Here is a 22,621-nt window from a genome sequence, read left to right as displayed (position 1 = left end):
ATGGTTATCATTTCTCTTCCCTGCTCCCCTCACCTGGGGACAATCCCCCTGGAAAACCTCATTCAGGGATTCTCCCTGTTCATTTCATCCAGCAAAACGAGGCCAAGCATGTTTTAGTCCCTGGAGTCACTTTTGGAGACTTGGATGGGAAAGAAAGCCTTTAGAATCAGGATGTGACTAGATTAGGGAAATGCATTAGTGTTTTGAGAGTCAGGAGAAGGCACCTAGGGCAGAGCCTATCGCAAAGAAAATAGTGTCTAAAATGTTCATGGTTTTTATTAAAATAAACTTGAAGGAGAGGAAATGACTCAGCAGGTAAAAAATGCTTGGCAACCCAAGTTTGAGCCCCAGAATCCATGTAAACAGCCACATATGTTGTCACACATCTGTAACCCCAACACTCCTTTGTTGACATGAGGCAGAAACAGATTTGCCCAGATGCTCAGTTAGCCTGAGTAAGTCATGCAATGCATCCTCAGTAACAAGAGATTCTGCCTCAAAAAGATAGAAAATGAGAACTGAGTCTTGAAGATTGTCCTCTGATCTACACACACACACACACACACACACACACACACACACACACACACCACATACACATGCATGCACACACATACACCACATATGTATGCACATACACACACACACTACACCACAATGCATACACACACATGTACTCACATATGCATGCATACACATTCTCATTCTCATACACACCATACACACATGCACACACATACCACACACACTTGCATTCACACATACTACACACACCACACATCACTCACACACATACTACACACACAACACATACATACACTCCACACACTCCACACACACACTCCACACACCACCACACACCACATACACGTTTATTAAAGATATATCAGTGTGGGCTTCAACACACACACACACACACACACACACACACACACACACACACACAAAACAAAATAGACCAACCAAACAAAATATGATCATTAAAGTGATTAAAAGTTGTACAGAACACCAGGCCTGGAAGTATAGCCAGCAACCCCAGATACTTGGAGACTGAGACAGAAAGATTACAAATTCAAGAACATTCTGAGCAACTTGGTGAGATCTTGTCTCAAAATTAAAAGGTAGAAACAGTTGAGGATGCAGTTTGGTACATGGTTAGCATGAGCAAGGTCCTGCATTCAATCCTACAAAAAAAAGGAAAAGCAAAACAGACCACTGAAGCCTAAACGTCTTCTAATACTCACACATCTAAAGTAAATATACTGACATTTTATTCTGTTTCTTATTGCCAACAAAGTACTGAATACCATTACTGATATCTTAAATGTCTGTGGGCAAAAAGAGAGGAGAAATCATGACTCCACAAAATCCTGTAATCTGTCTGGGCTACAGAAGGTGGCAGAAGCGGCAAAGTGACCCATTTCTCTCTCTCTCTTTTTTTTTTTATTAACTTGAGTATTTCTTATATACATTTCGAGTGTTATTCCCTTTCCCGGTTTCCGGGCAAACATCCCCCTCCCTCCTCCCCTTCCTTATGGGTGTTCCCCTCCCAACCCTCCCCCCATTGCCGCCCTCCCCCCAACAGTCTAGTTCACTGGGGGTTCAGTCTTAGCAGGACCCAGGGCTTCCCCTTCCACTGGTGCTCTTACTAAGATATTCATTGCTACCTATGGGGTCAGAGTCCAGGGTCAGTCCATGTATAGTCTTTAGGTAGTGGCTTAGTCCCTGGAAGCTCTGGTTGCTTGGCATTGTTGTACATATGGGGTCTCGAGCCCCTTCAAGCTCTTCCAGTTCTTTCTCTGATTCCTTCAACGGGGGACCTATTCTCAGTTCAGTGGTTTGCTGCTGGCATTCGCCTCTGTATTTGCTGTATTCTGGCTGTGTCTCTCAGGAGCGATCTACATCCGGCTCCTGTCGGTCTGCACTTCTTTGCTTCATCCATCTTGTCTAATTGGGTGGCTGTATATGTATGGGCCACATGTGGGGCAGGCTCTGAATGACCCATTTCTTATTAAGCACATAGTTCTCTGGGGCTACATACAATTATTAGATAGTGTAGAGTAACAAGAATGGTAATGTACGAGTTAATAAAGGTCATTAATGATTATGGACATCAGTTCTGTGAAGCCTGTGACACAGTGAGACTCTTGAAGCAGTTTTATGAGAGGCTGATCAGAACAGCAAAGCTCTTTCAGACTCCTTCACTGGTCCTTGCCGAATTGATGGAAGGCCTATAGCTATAATAATATCTATTATTAAAACAACTAGGGATGATCATTTATCCAGATGTGATGATGTAAAACCATAATCTTAGTACTTTGAAGGTAGAGGCAGAAGGATTAGGAGTTAAAAGTTTTTTTCTGGTACATAAGCTCAAGGCAAGCCTGATCCACATCTCAAAAATCAATCAATCAATCAATCAATCAATCAATCATTTAGTAAATAACTTTATACAGAAAAATTGTATTTTACTATCAAAAAAGTATCAACAACACTAAATGATTATTTAGTTTATCATACTATTTCTTAACATGAAATATAAAATTTATACCCAAACAGTTCTTTAAATAATCCTTTTGTCTTTACCTGAAAGTGTTTTTCAAATATCAGAGATGCCTTTCCTATTATAAAAAGATATTAAATATTTGTATTTTCGGAATTCAAAATTATTTTACTTTAGAATTTGTTAATAATGCTAATTAAAGTGTTACATGTAATACTCAATGCGTGTTATTTTAAATGTTCATTTGAGATAGTTAGAAAAATTTAGTAAATCTCTACATTAGTTATAATACTAAAAGAATCAAACATATTTTTTATACTAAGGAAGTATGTAATATGTGGACTGACTCAGGGCTCCAACTGCATGTGTAGCAGAGAATAGCTTTGTTGGGACACCAGTGGAAGGGGAAGCCCTTGATCCTGCCAAGGTTGGACCCCCCGTGCAGGGGAATGGAGGGGGGGAACACCCATATGGGATGGGGAGGGGATAGGGGCTTATGGACAGGAAACCAGGAAAGGGAATAACATTTGAAATGTAAGTGAAGAAATATATCTAATAAAAAAATAGAACAAAAAGAACAAAAAGTATGTAAACACAAATTCATGCTTTGTTGCTAGCTATGCATGCCTTCAATAAACTATCAGGGACAAAAATTGGCAAAATCAGATGATTGGTAAAGATAAACACAACAGACTAATACCTAGGAGGATACGCTCCAAAGATGAGGTCTTTGCATAGGAAGTTACTGGATACCTTCCAGTTCCTGGACTTTCTTTCCAGGACCATGTAGCACTAACTTAGTAAAAGGAGGAAAAGACATTAGTAAAAAGCTAGCTACTGACTTATTACAGATTCACGAGAAAGTTACAAAGGTCATTTAACTCATCCCCAACCTGAGGTTTTAGTACCAGGTCATTGACTATATATAAAACTTTTCTAGTTTAGAATCATCTCTGTCCTCCCTCCCAAGTGGGATCGAGACCCTTCTGCTTGTCTAACCTTGATTTCTGTAGATTGTATCCTAGGTATTCTGTACTTTTTTTTTTTTGGCTGATACCCACTTATAAGTAAATACATACCATGGGTATCCTTTTGGGACTGAGTTACCTCACTCAAGATGATATTTTCTAGTTCCATCCATTTGCCTGCAAAACTCATAATGTCCTCTGTTCCTAATAGCGGAGTAGCTGAAAGCAATCACAGGGGACAGAGGGAGGGAGGGACGTGGGTGGGAGAGGAGACAGAGAGGGGAAGAGGGAAACATGATCAGGTATTGGGCAAGGGGGAACAGGACTGAAGCCCTGAGGGTCAGCAGAAAGAATGGAAACAGTTAACCTCGGGAGGTAGGAGGTATGAGAGGGAACCCTCTAGAATGAACCAGAGACCTGGGAAGTGAGAGACTCTCAGGACTCAAAGGGAGAGGACCTTGGATGAATTGCTCTAGAATGGGGAAGGGGAACTTGTAGAGTCCACCTCCAGTGGAGAGACAGGACATCAAGTAGAGAGATGAGGCTGCCATCCCACGATCAAAAGCTCTGACCCAGAATTGTTCCTGCCTAAAGGAACTTCAGGGACAAAAATAGAGAAGAGCGTGAAAGAAAGGAGGTCTAGTGACAGGCCCAAATTGGGATCTAGCTCAAGGGGAGGCCCCAAGGCCTGACACTGTTACTGATGCTGTGCTTGCAAACAGGACCCTGGCATGGCCCAACAAGCAGCTGAAAGAGTCAGATGCAGATACTAGCACCCAACTGATGGACAGAAGCTGGGGAACCCTATGGTTAAATTGGGGGAAGGCTGGAAGAAGCTAAGAAGGAGGGTGGCCCCATGGGAAGACCAGCAGTCTCAACTGACCTGGACCCCTGGAGATCTCTCAGACACTGAGCCACCAACCAGGTAGGAAACACCAGGTGAAATGAGGTCCCTGGCACATGTTCAGCAACGGACTGCCTGGTCTGGCCTCAGTAAGAGAAGATGTACCTAACCCTGGAGAGACCTGAAGACCCAGGAAGTGGGGAAATCTGGAGATGGGGTGTGGGTGGGGAACTGTAGGTGGTATGGTATGGGTAGCAGTCAGGGGGCAGACCAGGAGGGGGATGAAGGCTGGACTGTAAAAAAGGATTAAAGAATAAAATAAAATAAAATAAAAATGAATCAGCTCTCTCTTTGCATTACAGTCTGGCCCTTTCACAGAAAACTACCCTGTGCTTGTATAGCTGGGTGGGCCTAATGGAAACATGTACTGATTTTTTTCTTTTACTTAGCCCAAGCTAAGTAAACAAGCTTTCAGCAACATCCCAGTACACTGATAAGGTAAGGGAGTTCACCTGTTAAATTTGGGTACATTTAACTATATTTTATAAACATCCTCTGCTTCACCTCTCTCCAGGAATAAACAATATCTCTCTACTCTTGTTAAAGGCAGTAGACAGACAGGTTCTGATATAAATTAAACTCAATTGTAGATAAAAGAAAAATGAGTAAATTTTCTAAAAAAGAACAGATAAAGAATAAAAAAGACTATAGGTGTGTGGGAAAGGAGAACCAAAGGAACTGGAACTGGAATAACATAGAAATGGAAAGTTCTAGAAGTAGTGAATGAAAAATTACTGAAAATGCATGGCTAGACAATATACATTTTGTAGAATCTTCTCCTCCTCCTCCTCCTCCTCCTCCTCCTCCTCCTCCTCCTCCTCCTCCTCCTTCTTCTTCTTCTTCTTCTTCTTCTTCTTCTTCTTCTTCTTCTTCTTCTTTCAAGCATAATGTTTGAGAGTTGCTTTTAGAGTCTTAGCCTGCTGCAGGGAGAAGCCAGCTAGAGTTTGGTCAACTCTTAGAGCAGGAAATAGCATTCAAAGAAATCCTTTGCATTACAGGGGGATTCAGAGTACATATTCTTAGTTAAGACAAAGAATGGGTTTTCTTCTTGTACAATAAGTATAGTTGCTACACTGCAAAATCTTTAACAAAAGATCTTCAAATAAAGATTTCTAGCCACTGTGCAATTTAAGAGTTTTCAAAGGGGTAGGGTCAAGGAGGGTAAATAACATGACCAGATACATGATTGCCCACAGTGAGAGATGCGCTTAGGAATAAACATGATCACATTGTCATTAATAGCAAAAAGCAATACCCCTTGTAAAGTCCCCTGAGACATTTGGGAAGCTGAGGAAGTGATTCTCTGATGACTAGGGAGCAAGTGATATATTCTTGGACTGAGAAATACTAGATTTGCTTTGTGGAAGAACATGGCATGTGTGCTTGTGTACTATAAATGTATGTATATGTGGCTGGATGTCCATGGGTGACCATATGAAGCAATGCCCAAAGTCTTTGTGCAATTAAACTTTGTAAATGCTGTATATTTGTAAATACCATACAAAATTTTAACTACTTATACTTATTTCATGCTTAAATTTTTATTTATCTAGGTTATTATATTTGAAAATGAGACAAAAATATAAAAATATTAAAAATTTCATAAAACCAAATGAATATAAAAGGAATCTGAGTCTTTTCCTTGAACTGATGGAAGACAAAAACATTGCACAAGTAAACCAGACTTGAGGAAAAGAAAGAGATACTAAGAGTGAAAAATCTCTGGGAAACATTCAAAATTTCAGGGTCTCGGTTTTTTTATTGGGTTTGTACTTTTATACACGAGTACCTGAATGTACACATGCACACAACAACATACATAAGTGGTGTCCACCAAATCCAGAAAAGGTGTCCAATTCCATGGAATTGGAGTTCCGGACATATGGGTGCTAGGAACCAAACCTGGGTCCTTTGTAAAAGCAGCAAGTGTTTGTGTATGTGTGTGTGTGTGTGTGTGTGTGTGTGTGTGTGTGTGTGTGTGTGTGTGTGTGTGTATAGAGAACATTGGGTGTCCTCTACCACTTTTCAATGCACGGTCTCTCCTTGAACCCAGGGTTTATGTTTTCTAGACAGGCTGGTGTCCAGTAAGTCCCAGAAGTTCTCTTTTGTCTACTCCCATTTCGGTTGATATATGTAAGAGCTGGCAGACATGCCTAGCTTGTTATGTGGCTACTGGTATCTGAACTCAAATCTTCAAAAATGCCCACTTGAACACTTAACCACTTGAGCTATCTCTCCATCTCTTGATCTAAGATTTTTTTTTTTTTTAGGAACCAGGTAACATATGAGTTCCTGGGGTGGGGTGGGGGGCAGTTAATAGAACATAAAAAAGTTGGGAGTAGATGGAGTTGAAAGGAAGCACCCAGAAAGCTGAGGAAGAATTTGCCTATGTTGCCCCTCCCCCATTCTCAGAAGCCCTTTGTGATGTGGAGTCCTGGCTTTGTGATGGAGAGTCTCCAGCTCTGTGATGTGGGCCTGAGTTATCCCTTAGCTCCCAGGAAGAACTCCCAACAATGGGATTCAGATGGAGAATCTTCCCTCTCTTCTGGAAAGCATTTACACCACATGGCTGAGCCTCAGCTCCACTATATGGGCAATGGACATGATCCTTGCCTTTGTGTGTGGACTGGGGCTCTACCTCCTGTTACTTCCTTTTCTTGAGAGTCATCTGTCTTCATCTCCATCAGACATAAATTTCACCAGGAAGGTGAGAGACTCTCAACTTTATTTAACAGAATTCTCTCTCTCTCTTTCTCTCTTTCTCTCTCCCTCTCTCCCTCCCTCTCTTTCTGCATTTCTTTCTTAGTTTTTAAATTAGCATACAAAGAATTGGTTTGATAATAGGATCTCCAAACAAAATTTGTTTTTCTTGATTGTCTGCTGTCTTCCACCCACCTCTCCTCCTTTGTCTCCTTCCTTACCTTGTATTCCTCCAGTCCCCACAAGCTTCCTTTTGGTCACATGCATCTTTTCATCTACTTCACCTACCTCAACACCACATTTTATTACAAATTTCTACTTTTCCAAATCAAGTACACAGATGGACAGCTGGGGAGCAATCTCCAGAGAGAACAGAAATCTATTCTCCTGGGAACTGGTGGGGTAGGGTTGAGAGCAGTCACCATTGCCTCTATCTGGAGCTCACAGTGTGTCTGTGGGGTGTGCTGGAGTGCCGTGGCTTCATGTACAAGATTAGGATTCTTGAAATAGTCAGGGACGTCTGAAATAGGACAAGCATTGAGCACTAGTTCACATGTCCTCTTCTCCTGAACAAGCCTTTCCTCTGTGATGGGTTGTCTGAGGGCTGTGCTGAGCCTCCACAGGCATAAGAGGCCAGAGCTCAAGACATCTAGCTTAAAGAAGCAGAATTCGACCTGGCAAGTATGAAGCAGCTGCAGGAATTTGGCTCTTGAGCAGAAAAATGACAACTGTAGACATCCATGGTTGGTCTCACAGTAGAAAATCCTCCTTCCAGTGTGTGTGTGTGTGTGTGTGTGTGTGTGTGTGTGTGTGTGTGTATGTGTAATGTATGTGTGTATGTGAGCACTGTATGATATGTATCTGTGTATAATATGCATTATGTATTGTGTGTGGTGCTTATGTGAGTGTGAAGGGGGTGCATGTGTTTGTGCATCTATTAGGAGGGCAAAGAAGAATATCATGTGTTCTCTATAACCTTCTCCTTATTTTCTTTAGACACAGACTTTGCAGCCCTAGTGCTATGGGAGGCAAGGATAAGGAAGGATTTCTGGAATTTGTTGTCTCCCAGCCTAGCTCCAAGTTTGGAGCTACTGCCTCTGCTTCCCATAGCACTAGGGTTCCAGGCACATGCAGAAATACACCTGACTTTTTACATGAATGTTGGAATCTGAATTTAGGTCCTTACACAGCACGTGTTCTTACCCTCTAGGTCATCTCCACAGCTCCCCTTTTTCTTAAAGAAAGAAAACTTGTTGGGGAAAATGCTCGGTAAAGTGCTTGCCTTGCAAAAATGAAGATCTGAATTTAGATACTCAGCACCCAAGTAGAAAGCCGGGCATAGTGATGTGTGCCTGTAGTCTCCTGCTGGGAAGACAAATATAAAAGGATCCCTGAAGCTTCCACAACAGCCAGTCTAGCTGAATTAGTAAGAAACTTTAAACTTTATTTAGGCAGAGTGACAGGAGAATATTGACATGGATATCTGGTCTCTCTCTCTCTCTCTCTCTCTCTCTCTCTCTCTCTCTCACATACACACACACACACACACACACACAATACATACAGAGAGAGAGAGAGAGAGAGAGAGAGAGAAATGGGGGGGGCAGTGGGAGAATAATTATTTGAACTCATTTTTAAAATGTCAAGTTAAAACAACAAAAACAAAACCATCCAAGTTTGGTAGCACATTTCTTTAAACCCGGTACTTGAAAGGCAAAGGTAAGTTTAAGTCTAATGTGGTTTATATAGTGAATTCCAGACCATCCAGCCCTGGAGAACTGTCTTAGCTGTTAAGAACACTTGCTGTTCTTCCAGAGGAACCAAGTTTGCTTCCCAGAGCGCGTATCCCAAAACCACCTATACTCCAGGAGCTCCAACGCGCCCTTCTAGCCCCCGCTCGTGGTCAGACACATATCATGCACACATACCACATTGGATTTTAAAATTCATGAATATTGAATATCGGCAGCTTCTCTAGATGAGATTGAGAATCTTTATCTCTGCTTCATTTCTCAGCCTCAGATACAGATGACCTGGCAGAGCCAGTACATGAAAAAGTTTAGGAATCATTGTAGGAACGATGCAAAAGGTAAGTCAGTCTCTGCCAGTCGCTTTCTTGTGAGGAGCTAACACCATCTTTCCCAGGTGAGTTACAGAGGTCTAAGAGGGAGGTTCCTGGGAAAAAAATCAGAATCCCATACTCAGGTTCCTGGATTAGAAGAAAGCTATGACGAGCCAGATGACAGGTGTTCCTAACAGGGAGGTCTCTAGACTCTTAGGAACAATGTTACCAGGGTTTGGAGGTAGGACCTTGAGTAAAGCTGTTTCTTTCTTGAGATGACCCAATCTTTTCTTCCATATATCAGCTAGAAGGATCATGGAGGGTGACAGCTGTGAGAGCTATTAATAAATGATTAAGTGCTGTTCATCCATGTACCTTGAAAGCTTTACAGATCATGGATCACATGACCTTGAATGCTAGTGAGCAGATTCTGGAGTCTAATCTTGTAATCTTTTCTAATGGGATACCCACAAATTTAGCTTACTATAATAACCTTCCACCATCATAACCCATTCTCCCTAATTTCCAGCTTGGGAAGAATGCCTGAAAAAGCTGAAAGAAAAAGAAAAGGATGAATTATTTCTAGAAGAAATGAGCCCAGGACACCATTTGAACTCTTTAGGGAATATGTTTAACTCAGCAAGTGCTAAACAAGACAGCACTACCTTGTCACCCTTCTGGAACCTGAAAGAAAAATCAGAAGAGCAGATGGCCACTCAGAAACTATCATATCCCAAGATCTCAGGGGACCATTTACAAGAGAAATATGACCAGCTTTACTGGGGTCTCCCTTCTCTCCACAGTGAATCTCTAGTAGCTGCTGCCTGGATCCCTCAGACAACGTCAACTCTCCCTTCTCCCTTTTTCTTATTCAATGTCATCTCAAGTGTTTATCCAATTCACCTGCAGGATAAAATGTCTCCAGTGCTTCCCCACACACATCCTCTGTCCTATCTGGACCTCCAACCTCCACCCTTAATTCTGTCTCCACTTGAATTTCAGTCCCCAGCTTTGAATCAAGTCCATTTTCAATCCCCTCTCCCAGTCCTACTACCCTCTTCTCTACCCTATAGTAGGGATTCTGGAGCATGTTATTCTCAATCACAAAGTAAGCCACACTGCCCCACAACTGAAATACAATACAGAGAAAGGCCCTTAGTTACAAAACAACTAGAAAGTAGATTGACTTTACCCTTGATGGTCCAGAAAGATGCTTATAGCATCTTGGCCTCCAACCCTTCCCATGACTGGGCAGTCCCTATCTTTCCTGATAATTTCCCCATAAGCTGTGAGCTCCGGGATAAACTGGAGCAACACATTCAAAAGTGGTTCATTCAACACCAATGGTATTTTCCCCCTGAGATCCAAGAGTCTGAGGAAGTGATGGGGCTTCAGAATTCAGTAACAGGAAATTATCAAATCAGAGACCAACCTTGCACCTCACAAGCCCATATGTCTACTGGTGAACACAACAAGCAGGGCCAGAAGGTGAAATTTCAGCTAGAAAATGAATCTTGCAAAAATCTTGGACCTATTCTAGGAAAAGGCCCAAAAGATCCAGTAAAGGGCTTGGAAAAAAATGTAGTAAAGGTTCAGGGGGCAAACATTTTGGAGCCAGAAAGAAATTTAGTTAAGCACTTCAAGAGTGATTCCAGAAATGACTCATCAAATTACATAGACGAAGATCTAGAAAACAACTGGAAAGCTAATTTTGGTACAAAGTCAGGGCAGATAAATCAAGGTCTGACCCCTCTGAGTATGCGACAATCCTGGCTTGCTATGAACGATAGCTTTTGTGACACTGACATCCATATGGAAACCAGAAATTTAACAGCCATAAAGAGTTCAGAAAAGTTCATGTGCTCTCGAGAGAAGCTTGCCTTTCTCAACCCAGAAACTCGACAGACCCTGGAGGAACATGTTGTAAGGTTTTGGGTGAAGCACAGATGGGGTCTACCCCTTAAAATGCTCAAGCCCATAAACCTTTTCAAGTTAAAAAGTACTGAGTCCTTGCCTCTTACACTCTGTACCCAACCTTCCTCAACCAATTCTGTACATAGGACCAATTCAGCAGTTGAGGTAGTCAGATTCCTAGGAAAACCATGCTTGAGACAGATAATAATTAAGGATTCTTCACCACCACCGGGGAATCTTCTCCTTGTCTCATCTCCTTCCTGTAAGAGGGCGGCAATTAGACGGCCTCCCTCTGGTGTTGACCATGAGCCTTCTGTAGCCCTACCAAACAAACCACAGAGTGCGTATCTTGCAGAAACTCTCGCTTATAATTTTATGGAAACGCCCACTCAGAGTGGGGGTGTCTTAAAGGACGAGATGGAGACCGAAGAAGTCCTTTTACTGCCTAGAATGACTTGTGCCCCAAATCTAAGGGCACACAACCCTCAGGCAAAAGTTGTTAGTGAGTATCCATATAATGTGGAGACAGAATTAACAGGCCAGCCACAAATTTATACCACTTCTGTGCTCCTTCCAAAGCATTCCAGGAGCATGCCTCTTCCTGTAGACACTTTGACTTCAAATGCATTAGGTGACATTGTGATGGTAGACGGGGGCAATGGCCTGGTGCAGCAGAGACCCAGTACTCCAAAGCATCAAGTCTCACAGAAGGGCCAAATCAAGATGTTGGTCCCTACTTATCAAGGAGAGGACACTAAGAGACAGAGTGAAAGAAAGTATGAAGACATGTCCAAGTTCAGCCCAGTCACGGAGAGAAAAAACAACTTTGAAAACCAATACTATCAGACCCTTCCAAAAACCACACAGGTTCTTCCAGAAAGCCTCTTCCAAAGACTTTTAAGCCGATTTCTACCGCGGGTTCACCCCAAGAAAACAATCAAAGGGCAGGAATGTCATCCCCAAAAAGATAATCCTACAGCAGCCACTGCCCAGAACCAACGAAGGCAAGTGAGAAAGCAACCATATATGGATGACAATGTTACTGAGGCCCAGAAACTTATGACAACTGTTGGACAGATGTTAGAAAAGAAAATGATGCAACATCAACACCATGCTTCAAAGGTCAACCAGCCTAGGGTAGTTCCTCCAGGCCCTACTTCTTGGTTTTCCCATGGCCACATGCCAGTCTCCTGCTTAAAGCGAAGAAGACCACCCAGTTACCCAGCCAATTCCTTATGTCAGAGGCGTTATATACAGGGCAGGCACAACAGAGGCCAACTGCCTCAGAAAAGTGTACAATTTAGCCAGAAACCACAGATCCTACGGAACCCCCGTCACATGTACCCCAAGTCAGCTTTGAACGTAGTGAATTCTTCCCAGAATAGAACAACAGTGCCAAGAACCCCAAATCAACATCTTTGTTGTCCTAGGCACTGTGCCTTCCAGAGAAATGTCTGTAGAGAACTAGGACATCCCTCCGTAGCTTTTCCTAATAGGAAAACATAATTGAAAGAAAAAGATTAGTGAATGTAAAAATTATTTTTCTCATGTTAGTACATTCAAGATACTTAATGTAGCCCAAAATACATGTTTTCCCCCATAAAAGGGTAGTGGTTTCTGTCTGTTCCATGTTTTATATGGGCCTTGGCTTCCAGCAGTGGGGGCGATTCACAGACATAGTATAAGCCCACCTCCACAGAGAGTCTTAATATCAAAACACTTGCCAGTGTTGGGGAAAACAGTACTATGGGTAAGATGACTGCTGCAAAAACATAAAGATCTTAGCTCACATCTCTATCATACATGTGTAAAGCCAAATGCAGTGGCGCACAGTTTTAATTCTAGTGCTAGAAAGAAAAAAAGAGATCCCTGGAGCTCACTGGCTAGATGACTACTCCAATGTGTGACCCTGCATCCAAAAAAAAAAAAAAAAAAAAGAAAAGAAAAAGAAAAGAGAAAAAGCTACTGAGGAAGATACTCAAAAACTGACCTCTAGTCTTCATATACATTATGTACACACTCATGTCTATTTGCACACACATGTGCCCACACACAAAGATGACTTGATAAGGAAAATAGAACATTTCATCTTATCAGCTTTAATTTACCTTTCCATTGCTTTATCTTAACCTTAAACTTTAGCCTGACAGAGATATCTTATGCTTCCAAAATCTCCCAGGGGCTCTAGGCAGGGTCAGAGCTAATTTTTTTTCTTGTTATAAAATAGACATTAAGTTTGAATTATGCTCTGAGCTCAGAAGCAAGAGGAAAGCTTTCCCATAGACAACGTCTGCCTCTGGGAAGACTCTTCTCATGGGGAAAGGTAGGGATAGTGATAGACCCTAACAGTTTCACTTAAGGAAAATTTAGCCATATGCTAGGTATCTCCCTGTATTCCTCATGCTGTAGAATAGCAGAGGAAAGCACTTTCCAGATCAGGATGATGATAACATTTAGGGAGACCACTGAAGGTCATATCTTCCCCAGAGGAAGACTAGTCCTACAGTTCACTTAACTCAGTCAATTTCATAGCTAGCTCAAGTTCATGGAGGTATTCTAGGTGAATGAAGGACATGATTGAGAGTTTAGAACTGTAGACTGAGGACAAGATACAAGGAATTGAAAACCTTGGAACTAAAGAAGCATGAAGGTGCTATAAATGTGCTATAAACAGAGTCCTTGTTGTTCCCTTACTACTGGAAGACAAGAGGAGGAGGACTTTTTATTTAGAGTCCAAATGGTTCATCCTGGTCACACATGTATCCCATCTATGTTCCTTGGTCTCAGACCTAGAAAAGCCATAAACTAAACAAAACAGACTGGATTGGAATAAAAACTAATTGGGGAAGATAAAATTTATTAACCTTGCATATAACTACATTTCTAATCCTAGAAAGAATGATTTTACAAAATACATCAGGACTGGTAGTCTGTTGTGTATATATACCATACTAGGACTATTACAAATAGAGAAGTAAAATTTTACAAGGGTGTGGGGGGGGAATGACAAGTTTTTGCACTTTATCCTTGTTTAGTCCAGAGACCAATAGGAAAGAGACAATTAGAAAGGGTATGCATTGTCAGTAGCTTGTCACACCCTCCCCAGTGTAGGAGGGTACAGGAGAGGTCTATGCTCTACTCTTTGCTTCTAGCATTCATTTCTAGTGGGCCCTGTCTAGTGAGAATTTTGGTTTCTTTAAAAATCCAGTTATGTCATATGAATATGTTTTTGTTTTAATCCCAGGTGTGGGGAAAAAAAGGAGGCTGTTTCACAGCAGGTGATTAAGATTGGCCTTGTGCTCTAGCAGGGGCTTGGTTTTGCCAGCTGCATATAGTTTCTTCAGGTGTGTGGTGTTTGATATTCTGGGAGCTTTTCAGAGAATATAAATGTCAGAGCCCTGAGAAGGGCCAGGGACCCCAAGCTGAGGAGACTGCTGCCCCTGCTGCTCCTGCTGCTCCTGCTGCTCCTGCTGCTCCTGCTGCTCCTGCTGCTCCTGCTGCTCCTGCTGCTCCTCTTCCTGCTTCTGGTTCCTGTTGCTCTGGTTTGTTAAGTGATCCTGAGTAAAGAGACTAGAAGAAGAAATGAGATATCCTGATGACAAAGATTAGATTTGCCTCAAGGAACCTGACATGGAACGTCTGAATCAGCAGAAAGTAGTCTAGAGAGGTCTATGCTCCCTTTCGCCTCTTTCTTTCATTCCTACCTAGTGTTGGGCAGTTGGAAGGGATTAGAGTGTAATAAGGGTTATAAGGGTAGTAGATATAAGAACCCAATAAAGCATCTCCACCCTAAAAACATACCTATAAGTGGTGCCAAGATGTAGGGCTAGGCAGAATAGGAAACTTGGTTTCTAATGACATAAAGGAAGCAGCACGGGAAGAAGGAATGAATATTCTGTGTCAGGAGATTACTACAGCTACTACAGCTAGGCTCCCTCTTGCTTCATTCCTAGACAATATTTTGTATATTTTCTTATTATTCTTCCTATCTTTTGTCTCAAAAAAGTCAAGTGAATGGCTGGGCAATTTAAAAAAGTTCAAGTGTGTATGGAGGAGTCTGAGGAACAAATAAAAAATGGGTGAAAAGGAAAAACCAGAAGGGTACATTAAGGGCAAAGTCATTCTGGTAAAAAGAATGGGTGGGGGGTTGGGGATTTAGCTCAGTGGTAGAGCGCTTGCCTAGCAAGCGCAAGGCCCTGGGTTCGGTCCCCAGCTCTGGAAAAAAAAAACAAAACAAAACAACAACAACAACAACAAAAAAAAAAAAGGGTGGATTTGATTTAACTCATTTCCCGAAAATCTTAGAATTCAGAATGGTCACTTCAGAAGGTTATACAATTTATAAGAATTGGTAAATTTTTTCAAGTAAAACAAAGTGTATGGGATTAAATGTGTGGAACCAGAAGGGCAAAAAAGGAAGTTGAGACTTTAAGTGGCTGACATACTCATGAATTTATGGATATTGGATCTTTTACAACAATGGGGTACTAAAATTAATCCTGCAATCCCAAAGACTGTTCATGATGAAATTATGGGGGAAATGCTAGTTGCTCCTGGGGACAGTATTGATATGTCATCAAAAATAATCACAGTGACAATTGTCCAGACACAGGACATCACAGGGATTGAGTTTCCAGATTTATAAGAAGGCCACTGCTGAAATACCCATAACTCTACCCTTAAAATGGTTAACTTACGAGTCTGTGTGGGAAGATCAGTGGCCGTTAGCAAAGATTGCAGGCACTTAAATAGTTGGTACCAGAGTAGCTGAAAGCTCAACATGTAGAAGAGTCTACTGGCTCATGGAAGTCCCCCTGTTTTTGTTATAAAAAAGAAAATAGGTAAATAGAGATGTCAATAGATTTAAGAGTGGTGAAAAGCACAATTCAACCAATGGGTCCTTCACAGCCTGGAATTCCTTTACCTTCTTTATTATATAAGTCATGTCCTGTGATAGTAATCAATTTAAAAGATTGCTTTTTCACAATCTTGATAGGGAAAGATTTCCTTTCTCAGTACCTACTTATAATAGTGACCATTGGAAAGTTCTTCTACAATAAATGTTAAATGGTCCAAATTTGCCAATATTTTGTGCAACAACCACTAGAAATGATTCCTAGGCAATTTCCTCAATCTATTATTTATCATTACATGGATAATATTTTGTTGGCTGATTCTGATGCAGATACTTTAGAAAAAATGTTTTAGGAAATACAAACAATTGCCATGCTGGGGATTACAGATTGCTCCTGAAAAAATATAGAGGATATTTTGTTAATTATTTGGGTTATAAAATAAGTCAACAAAAATTGGGCCAGAAAAAGATACATATCCATAGAGATTAGTTGCAAACTCTTAATGATTTTCAAAAAATTAATTTGATATATTGAACTCTGGCTTACAACTCAATTAACTACTCACGAGTTAAGTAATTTGCTTCAAATGTTAACAAAGAGGTTTGGACTTAAACAGTCCAAGATGGGGGAGAGAGAGAGAGAGAGAGAGAGAGAGAGAGAGAGAGAATGAATCTCTGATAAAACAAAAAACCATATGATACATATGTAGACCAAGTTGATCCTAAACTTGATTATATTTTGGTTATTTTGCCTTCAACTCATTCTCCTTTGGGACTCATTGTGAAAAGGGAAGATAGTATTATGGAGTGAATTTTCTTAGCACATAAAATAAAAATTAAAGACATAGAATTTATTTTTTATTTATTCATAAAAGGTAGAAGAAGACATGTCAGGAATAGACATGGCTGAAATTGTAGTGCCTTTTACTAATGCTGAGGCTATGCCATTATGGATAATCAATGATTAACTAAGAACTTATAGTAACTATTTGGGAGAAAATAATAACCAAAAGCAAGCACCTGCAGTTTATATAAAGAACTAATTGGATTATCCCACCTATTGTAAGAGAACATCAATTACTGAAGCACCTACATTTGCATCAGCAAATAAATTGGGAATGGCAGGCTATAAATCAGAAAAGCTAAGCAAAGTAATCCAAAGCCCATATACCAGTTCGAAAATCAGAGTTGTAGGCTATCCTTATTACATTTTCCTGAGTCTCTTAATTATTGACTCTGAATATGCAGAAAGAGTTATTTTGCATATAGAAACTGTTGAATTTGTTCCTGATGGTTCAGAATTAACCTTATTCGTGCAATTGCAACAGGCAATCAGGAAATAGAAACTATCCATTGTATACCACACGTATTTGGTCTCATATAGGCTTGCCAGGTTAATTAGCACAAAGAAATGAAGAAATGATCAATTATTAATAGGAAATGTGTTAGAAGCCTCAAAATTTCATGAGAAACAAATGCTAACAATAGAGATTTGAAGTTTTTTCATTCACTTAGCAACAAGCCAAAGAACTTTTAAGAAAATTGTCCTATTCTTCTCTGTATAACCAAATTCATTACCCACTAGAAGTAACCCTACAAGTAGTTAAATCTAGCATATTAGCATGTATATTTGTTTCATTTTGAAGATTTAGAAAAGTAAAGTACACCATACCACTGAAGCATCTTTGGGGTTTCAATGAGCAATGACTTTGAGTTGTGAAAAGCTGATTCTATAATTACACATTTATTGGAAATAATGGTAATTATGGGGATGCCTGCACAAATTAAGACTGATAATGAATGCCCCTACATAAGTCTGCAGTAAGATGAAGCAATTCCTTGCATATTATAAAGTACATTACAATATACCACACAATCCTACAGGACAGTTATAAAAAAGATCTAAACACACTTTTAAAAATTAGAAATGCAAGTTAGTAGTTAGTCATCTAAAATAAACTTACTTATAGTTATTGTATTAGTCAAGGTTCTCTAATCACAGAACTCATGGAATGTCTCTATATATTGAGGGAATTTATTGTGATGACTTAAACAGTTTGTAGTCCAACTAACCCAACAATGGGCAGCTGTGAATGGGAAGTCCAAGAATCTAGTAGTTGCTCAGTCCCACTAGTTGTTTCAACTTGTACTCCTAGAAGTAGGTTCCAACAGATGTGCTGGCAAGTAAGTGCAAGCAGTCCAAGAAGAGTGAATTTTTCTTCTTCTACTGTCCTCATGCAGGCCTCCATCAGAAGGTGTGGCCCAGATTAAAAGTATATACAGCCCCACCTGGATCTGAGACTTGCTTTGTCCCAGGCTGGCCTTGAACTCAAGAGATCTCCTTGCCTCAGTCTCCTGGGATTAAAGGTGTGGACTACCTTTCCTGGGCCTAAGCTTTTCATGGCCACTATGCCTCAAGATTTCCATGCAAAGATCCAGGTTAGAAACCTGTGTCTTTCAGCCTCAAATTCTGGATCACAGGTGTGCCCTCCAATTCTGGATTGTAGATCATTCCAGATGTAGTCAAGTTGACAACTAGGAGTAGCCATTACAGTCATGTTAAGTACTAGTTTAGTTACAGAAATAAGCTTTATTTAGCGTCCTGTATATGTTTCCAAAGTTAAACAGTAAGTAAATAGCTAGCGACAGGCAGTTTGTCTATTCAGATATACTTTGGATAGATAGGTAGTCCTCGAACACTTCAGAGATTTGCAGAATATGGCTTAAGATGTTTTAATAAAAATTTTTTTCTGATAGACACATCAGCTCCTGGCAGTACTCTAATCTACTTCAAAGAGGACGATGAACACTGAGAAACCTCCACTTGGAGTTTGTTTCAGCTGTGGCTTAGATGGCCACTGGCCAAAAAAAAAAAAAAAGTCTCAACTGCTGACAATATGGACAAGCAGGACACTGGAAAGTTGGTTGACCAACTTTGCGAAGACAAGATAGGTCAACCCTTCAAAATTCATGTTTCATGGATAAGTCTGTCAGATATTCTGGGCCTGTTAGCTAAAGATTAGATGCTCCAATGACACATGGAAACTGACCAACCAGGCAGCCAGCAGTCTCTATCATTTCCATAGTTTTGGAAGCTCCTTTTTCTGCACTTCCTGTGTACTTGGGTAATATTTATCCTTCTCAAGTCTCTGATGGGGCTGAAGACTAGGTAGTTAAAGTCTTACAGATTTCCTTATTAAAGACCAAAGACAGAAAAGCTTAAGTTGTTTAGGATCCAAGAAAGTGTTTTAGGGTCTAAAAAGATATTTTAAGTTGATAAACACAAATTATAATAAAGTTATTTACATACAAAACTTTGGAGTCACTAAGATAGGATAAAGAGTGGAGTACTTTTTCCAAGATTGTTAAATAGAACTGGACATTGTAAGTATAATTCTTACCTGGTAGTTCTCAAAATTGTTCTTATTGTATATAGTGTATTGATATTAGAGGAAAATAGCATTTATTGAACTAAAAGGGGGACATTCTCTCAACCTTTTCTGAAATGGAAAATAGGGAAAAGAAGAAAATATAGAAAATCATTTCTGAGAGCTAAGCAGGAGATAGCTTAGCTGCAACAACTGCAATAAACTCCTGAAACAAAATATTCATTTCTTTTTCCATTGCTGCTTCCTCTATGTCATTAGAAACCAAGTTTCCCATTCTGCCTAGTTCTATGTCTGGGCACTACTTGTAGGCACATTTTTGGGCTGTTTTTATTGGGTTCTTAATGTTTATCACCCTTCCAACTCTATTGCATCCTAATCCCTTCCAACTGCTCAATACTGGATAGGAGAGGTTAGAGGGGAAAGAGGATGTAGACTTCATTAGACTACTTTTCCTGCTGATTAGGGTTGTACATGCTCCAAGGAGGCTGTTTTCTGCTATTGCTGCTGGCTCCTGCTGCTGTGTTTTATCAAGTGGTTGTGAGCAAAGAGACAGGAAAGAGAAATTGGATGTCCTGGTGATGAAGATTGGATTTTCCCCCAAGGAACTTGACAGCTATAATCAGCAAGAAGTAGCTTTTAAAAAGTCTACACCCCCTTTCTCTTCTAACCTTTCTCTCCTCCCTAGTGTTCAGGTATTGGAAGGATTAGGGTGGAATAAGGATTGGAAGGGTGGTAGTGTGAGGTTTGAACTGACCCCTGTCTGGGACCTTTTGAGTGAGACTCACAGAGGCAGTAATCAATGCAAATGCAAGAGGAACTTTATTCCAATGTGCTAGGGTCAAGTCCTTTTCAGAGAGAGGTGACCCTGAGCAGACTCTTAACAGGGAGTTATATACCTTGCAAACAATTGGAGCAGAATGCAAACAATTAGTAACTAGGCAGGGTACTATCAGTGGGGTGAAGAGACCTTCAAACTGACTTGTGAGTGGATCATTCTGAACTTTCCAGAGGGAATGGTTGGGGGCCACAGGTGACTTTGTTTGACAGTTTGGCTTACAGTTGCTCCAGGAACTAAATAGCCCTACCCTCCCTGGAAGGGAGGGGTCTTTGTGCTTAGAGGTTTGTGGTGGAACTTTCCCAATGGCCTTAGATTGACCCCAACTCTGTCTCTTTCAGTAGATATAAGAACCCCAAAGCAGCGCTCCTCCAAAGCATGCCTACAACTGTCTATATGGGAAATTAGAAGAAAGCAGAACCATTTACATGAACACATTCCAAACTCTGCTACACAAAAGACACAGAATAGATAAAGCTTAGGGGCCTCACACACATGGTGGAAGGCTGATCACATGTTTTTGTTCACTGTGTAAAGATTATTCTTGTATTATTTAGATGCTGATTTATCTGCCCCCAAATTTTGTTGCAATATATACATGTAATTGTAATGCTTATTCCAAGTATCTCCTGTTTCAAGTTTGTGCAAGCATTGGTCCTCATTTATTATATGACTTGTCAATAAAAGCTGATCATCTAATGGCTGAGCAGAAGAGAGAATAAGGCTAGACTTACCAGTCGGGGGAAGGCGGAAGGGGGAAGGGAGAGGGAGAGGGAGAGGTAAAGGGAGAGGGGGAGACGGGGAATGAGGAAGGGGGAAGGAGGACAGGGAGGGGGAGAGAGAGGATTCACCGAGAGGAAGGAGTCTCAGAGACATAGAGACATATGGGAGAATACAACTGAAGCCCAGAGAGCCAGACCAATACTAAAATGCAAGTGTCTTGGGAATTTTGGTTGGGAGGTAGCCAGATTAGCTTAGAGGATTAGAATAGATCAATTACTGCCCAACTACTATGCTATAAAACTTGATTAAATAAATCTAATAGTCTCTAATTCGTTTGGGAGCTAGCTGGGGATAAAAAAGAACCTGTCATTTAAAAAAAATACATTTACAGAGGGTCTTGCACCATACTCATCCTGATGGCAACAGAAATGGGCCCTAACATCAACATATGGGACTAGGCTGGTACCTACCTATATTTAGGGATAGTGACCACAGACCCCTGGGGTCTGGGTGCCAGTACCACAGCCTTTTCTTGAAGATGGACAACCAAATTAGCTTCCAGAGTGGGACCAGCAGTGGTAATAGATCTGGGCTGGCAAGAGGATCTGGGACTTAGAGAGTAGTTTATTGTTCTTGTGTCAAATCCCAGATTTGCAGAAAGTCTCAAACTTGCAGACAGCAGCATAGCATATCCAGGATTAAGACTTATTTTGAGTGTTACAGATTTTAAAACTGATTTCATGTTGTCTATGTTAAACAAACAACTGGGCTGAAATTATAACAAATTAATCAAATGTGCTCTTGACCAAGAATACACTGCAACATATTCTTTTCCTAAATGTGAATTTACTGAGGGCTATGCATTTGCTGTAATAAAGTATCACTTTTCACTCAAATCCCAAAACATTATCTTAGTTGGTTCTAAAGGCTAATGGTATGCACTGTGATGGAAAATTAGATGAGACAGGATGTTCAGAAGCTAGAATATGTCTTATAAGAAAGAGAGGAGCGAATGAGGGAGTGAGATGGAGATGATGATGAGACAGATATACCGGTCAAAAATAATAGTTATTTTCTTCCCAGGTTCTCCTTTTGACAAAAGTTATTAGAAAAAGTATGTTAACGAACCTATGGTAACTCTACAAAATGTAAAGAAATTGTACCTTGGGACTTGAAATAACACAGTGGAAAATTTCACATGTTACTTCTTATTCCCATATCTTCTGTACTGTGCACTTAAGAAGCTCCAAATCTAGACCTAAAATAAGCACAGACAGACCAGAAAGTAGGGGAGGTGGAGAAGCTTGTTCTTTTTAACAGTGATAGGATACAATGGTAGACTTATAGAATGTAAACTATTTTTTGACAAACTATATGCTCAAAAAAAAAAACCAAAACCAAAAACAAAACCTTCTTTACCACACAGCTTTTATATATTCCTTCCATGATCCAAAGAAGAAACTCACAAAACAAAACAAAAAACAAAAAAACATGATGATCAGTAAAACCTTTCATTGTTTGGTACCCACTGGGAGAAAGTAACCACCACTACCACCATCAAATTCTAATCTAATTTACAAAACAAATTATGTTTGTATTTTACTACAAGAACAAGCACGCCACTTTGGATGCTAATGGAACTGCATAGAAGTTATAAGAAAGAAAAGAACTAATTGGTTCAATAAAGGCAGAAGACATGAGTTCAGTTCCTAGTGCCCATCTTGGGTGACTCACAACTACATATAACTCCTTGTCCAGGAGAACTGAT

The 22,621-nt window shown here is 40.5% G+C and overlaps 1 protein-coding gene across 1 annotated transcript; it reads left to right on the top strand.

The window, feature by feature from the left end:
* Positions 1-6,869: 6,869 nt before the first annotated feature.
* Positions 6,870-12,656, top strand: Spata31 (spermatogenesis associated 31). Its single transcript, NM_001008359.2, has 3 exons — positions 6,870-7,082; positions 9,092-9,164; positions 9,667-12,656. Exons 1-3 carry the CDS (start codon positions 6,900-6,902, stop codon positions 12,555-12,557), a joined length of 3,147 nt encoding a protein of 1,048 aa, NP_001008360.2. The 5' UTR covers positions 6,870-6,899; the 3' UTR covers positions 12,558-12,656.
* Positions 12,657-22,621: the final 9,965 nt, after the last annotated feature.

This window comes from Rattus norvegicus, chromosome 17, assembly GCF_036323735.1.
Source record: "Rattus norvegicus strain BN/NHsdMcwi chromosome 17, GRCr8, whole genome shotgun sequence".
Lineage (NCBI taxonomy): Eukaryota > Metazoa > Chordata > Mammalia > Rodentia > Muridae > Rattus > Rattus norvegicus.
This window is presented reverse-complemented; position numbering and strand designations above follow the sequence as displayed.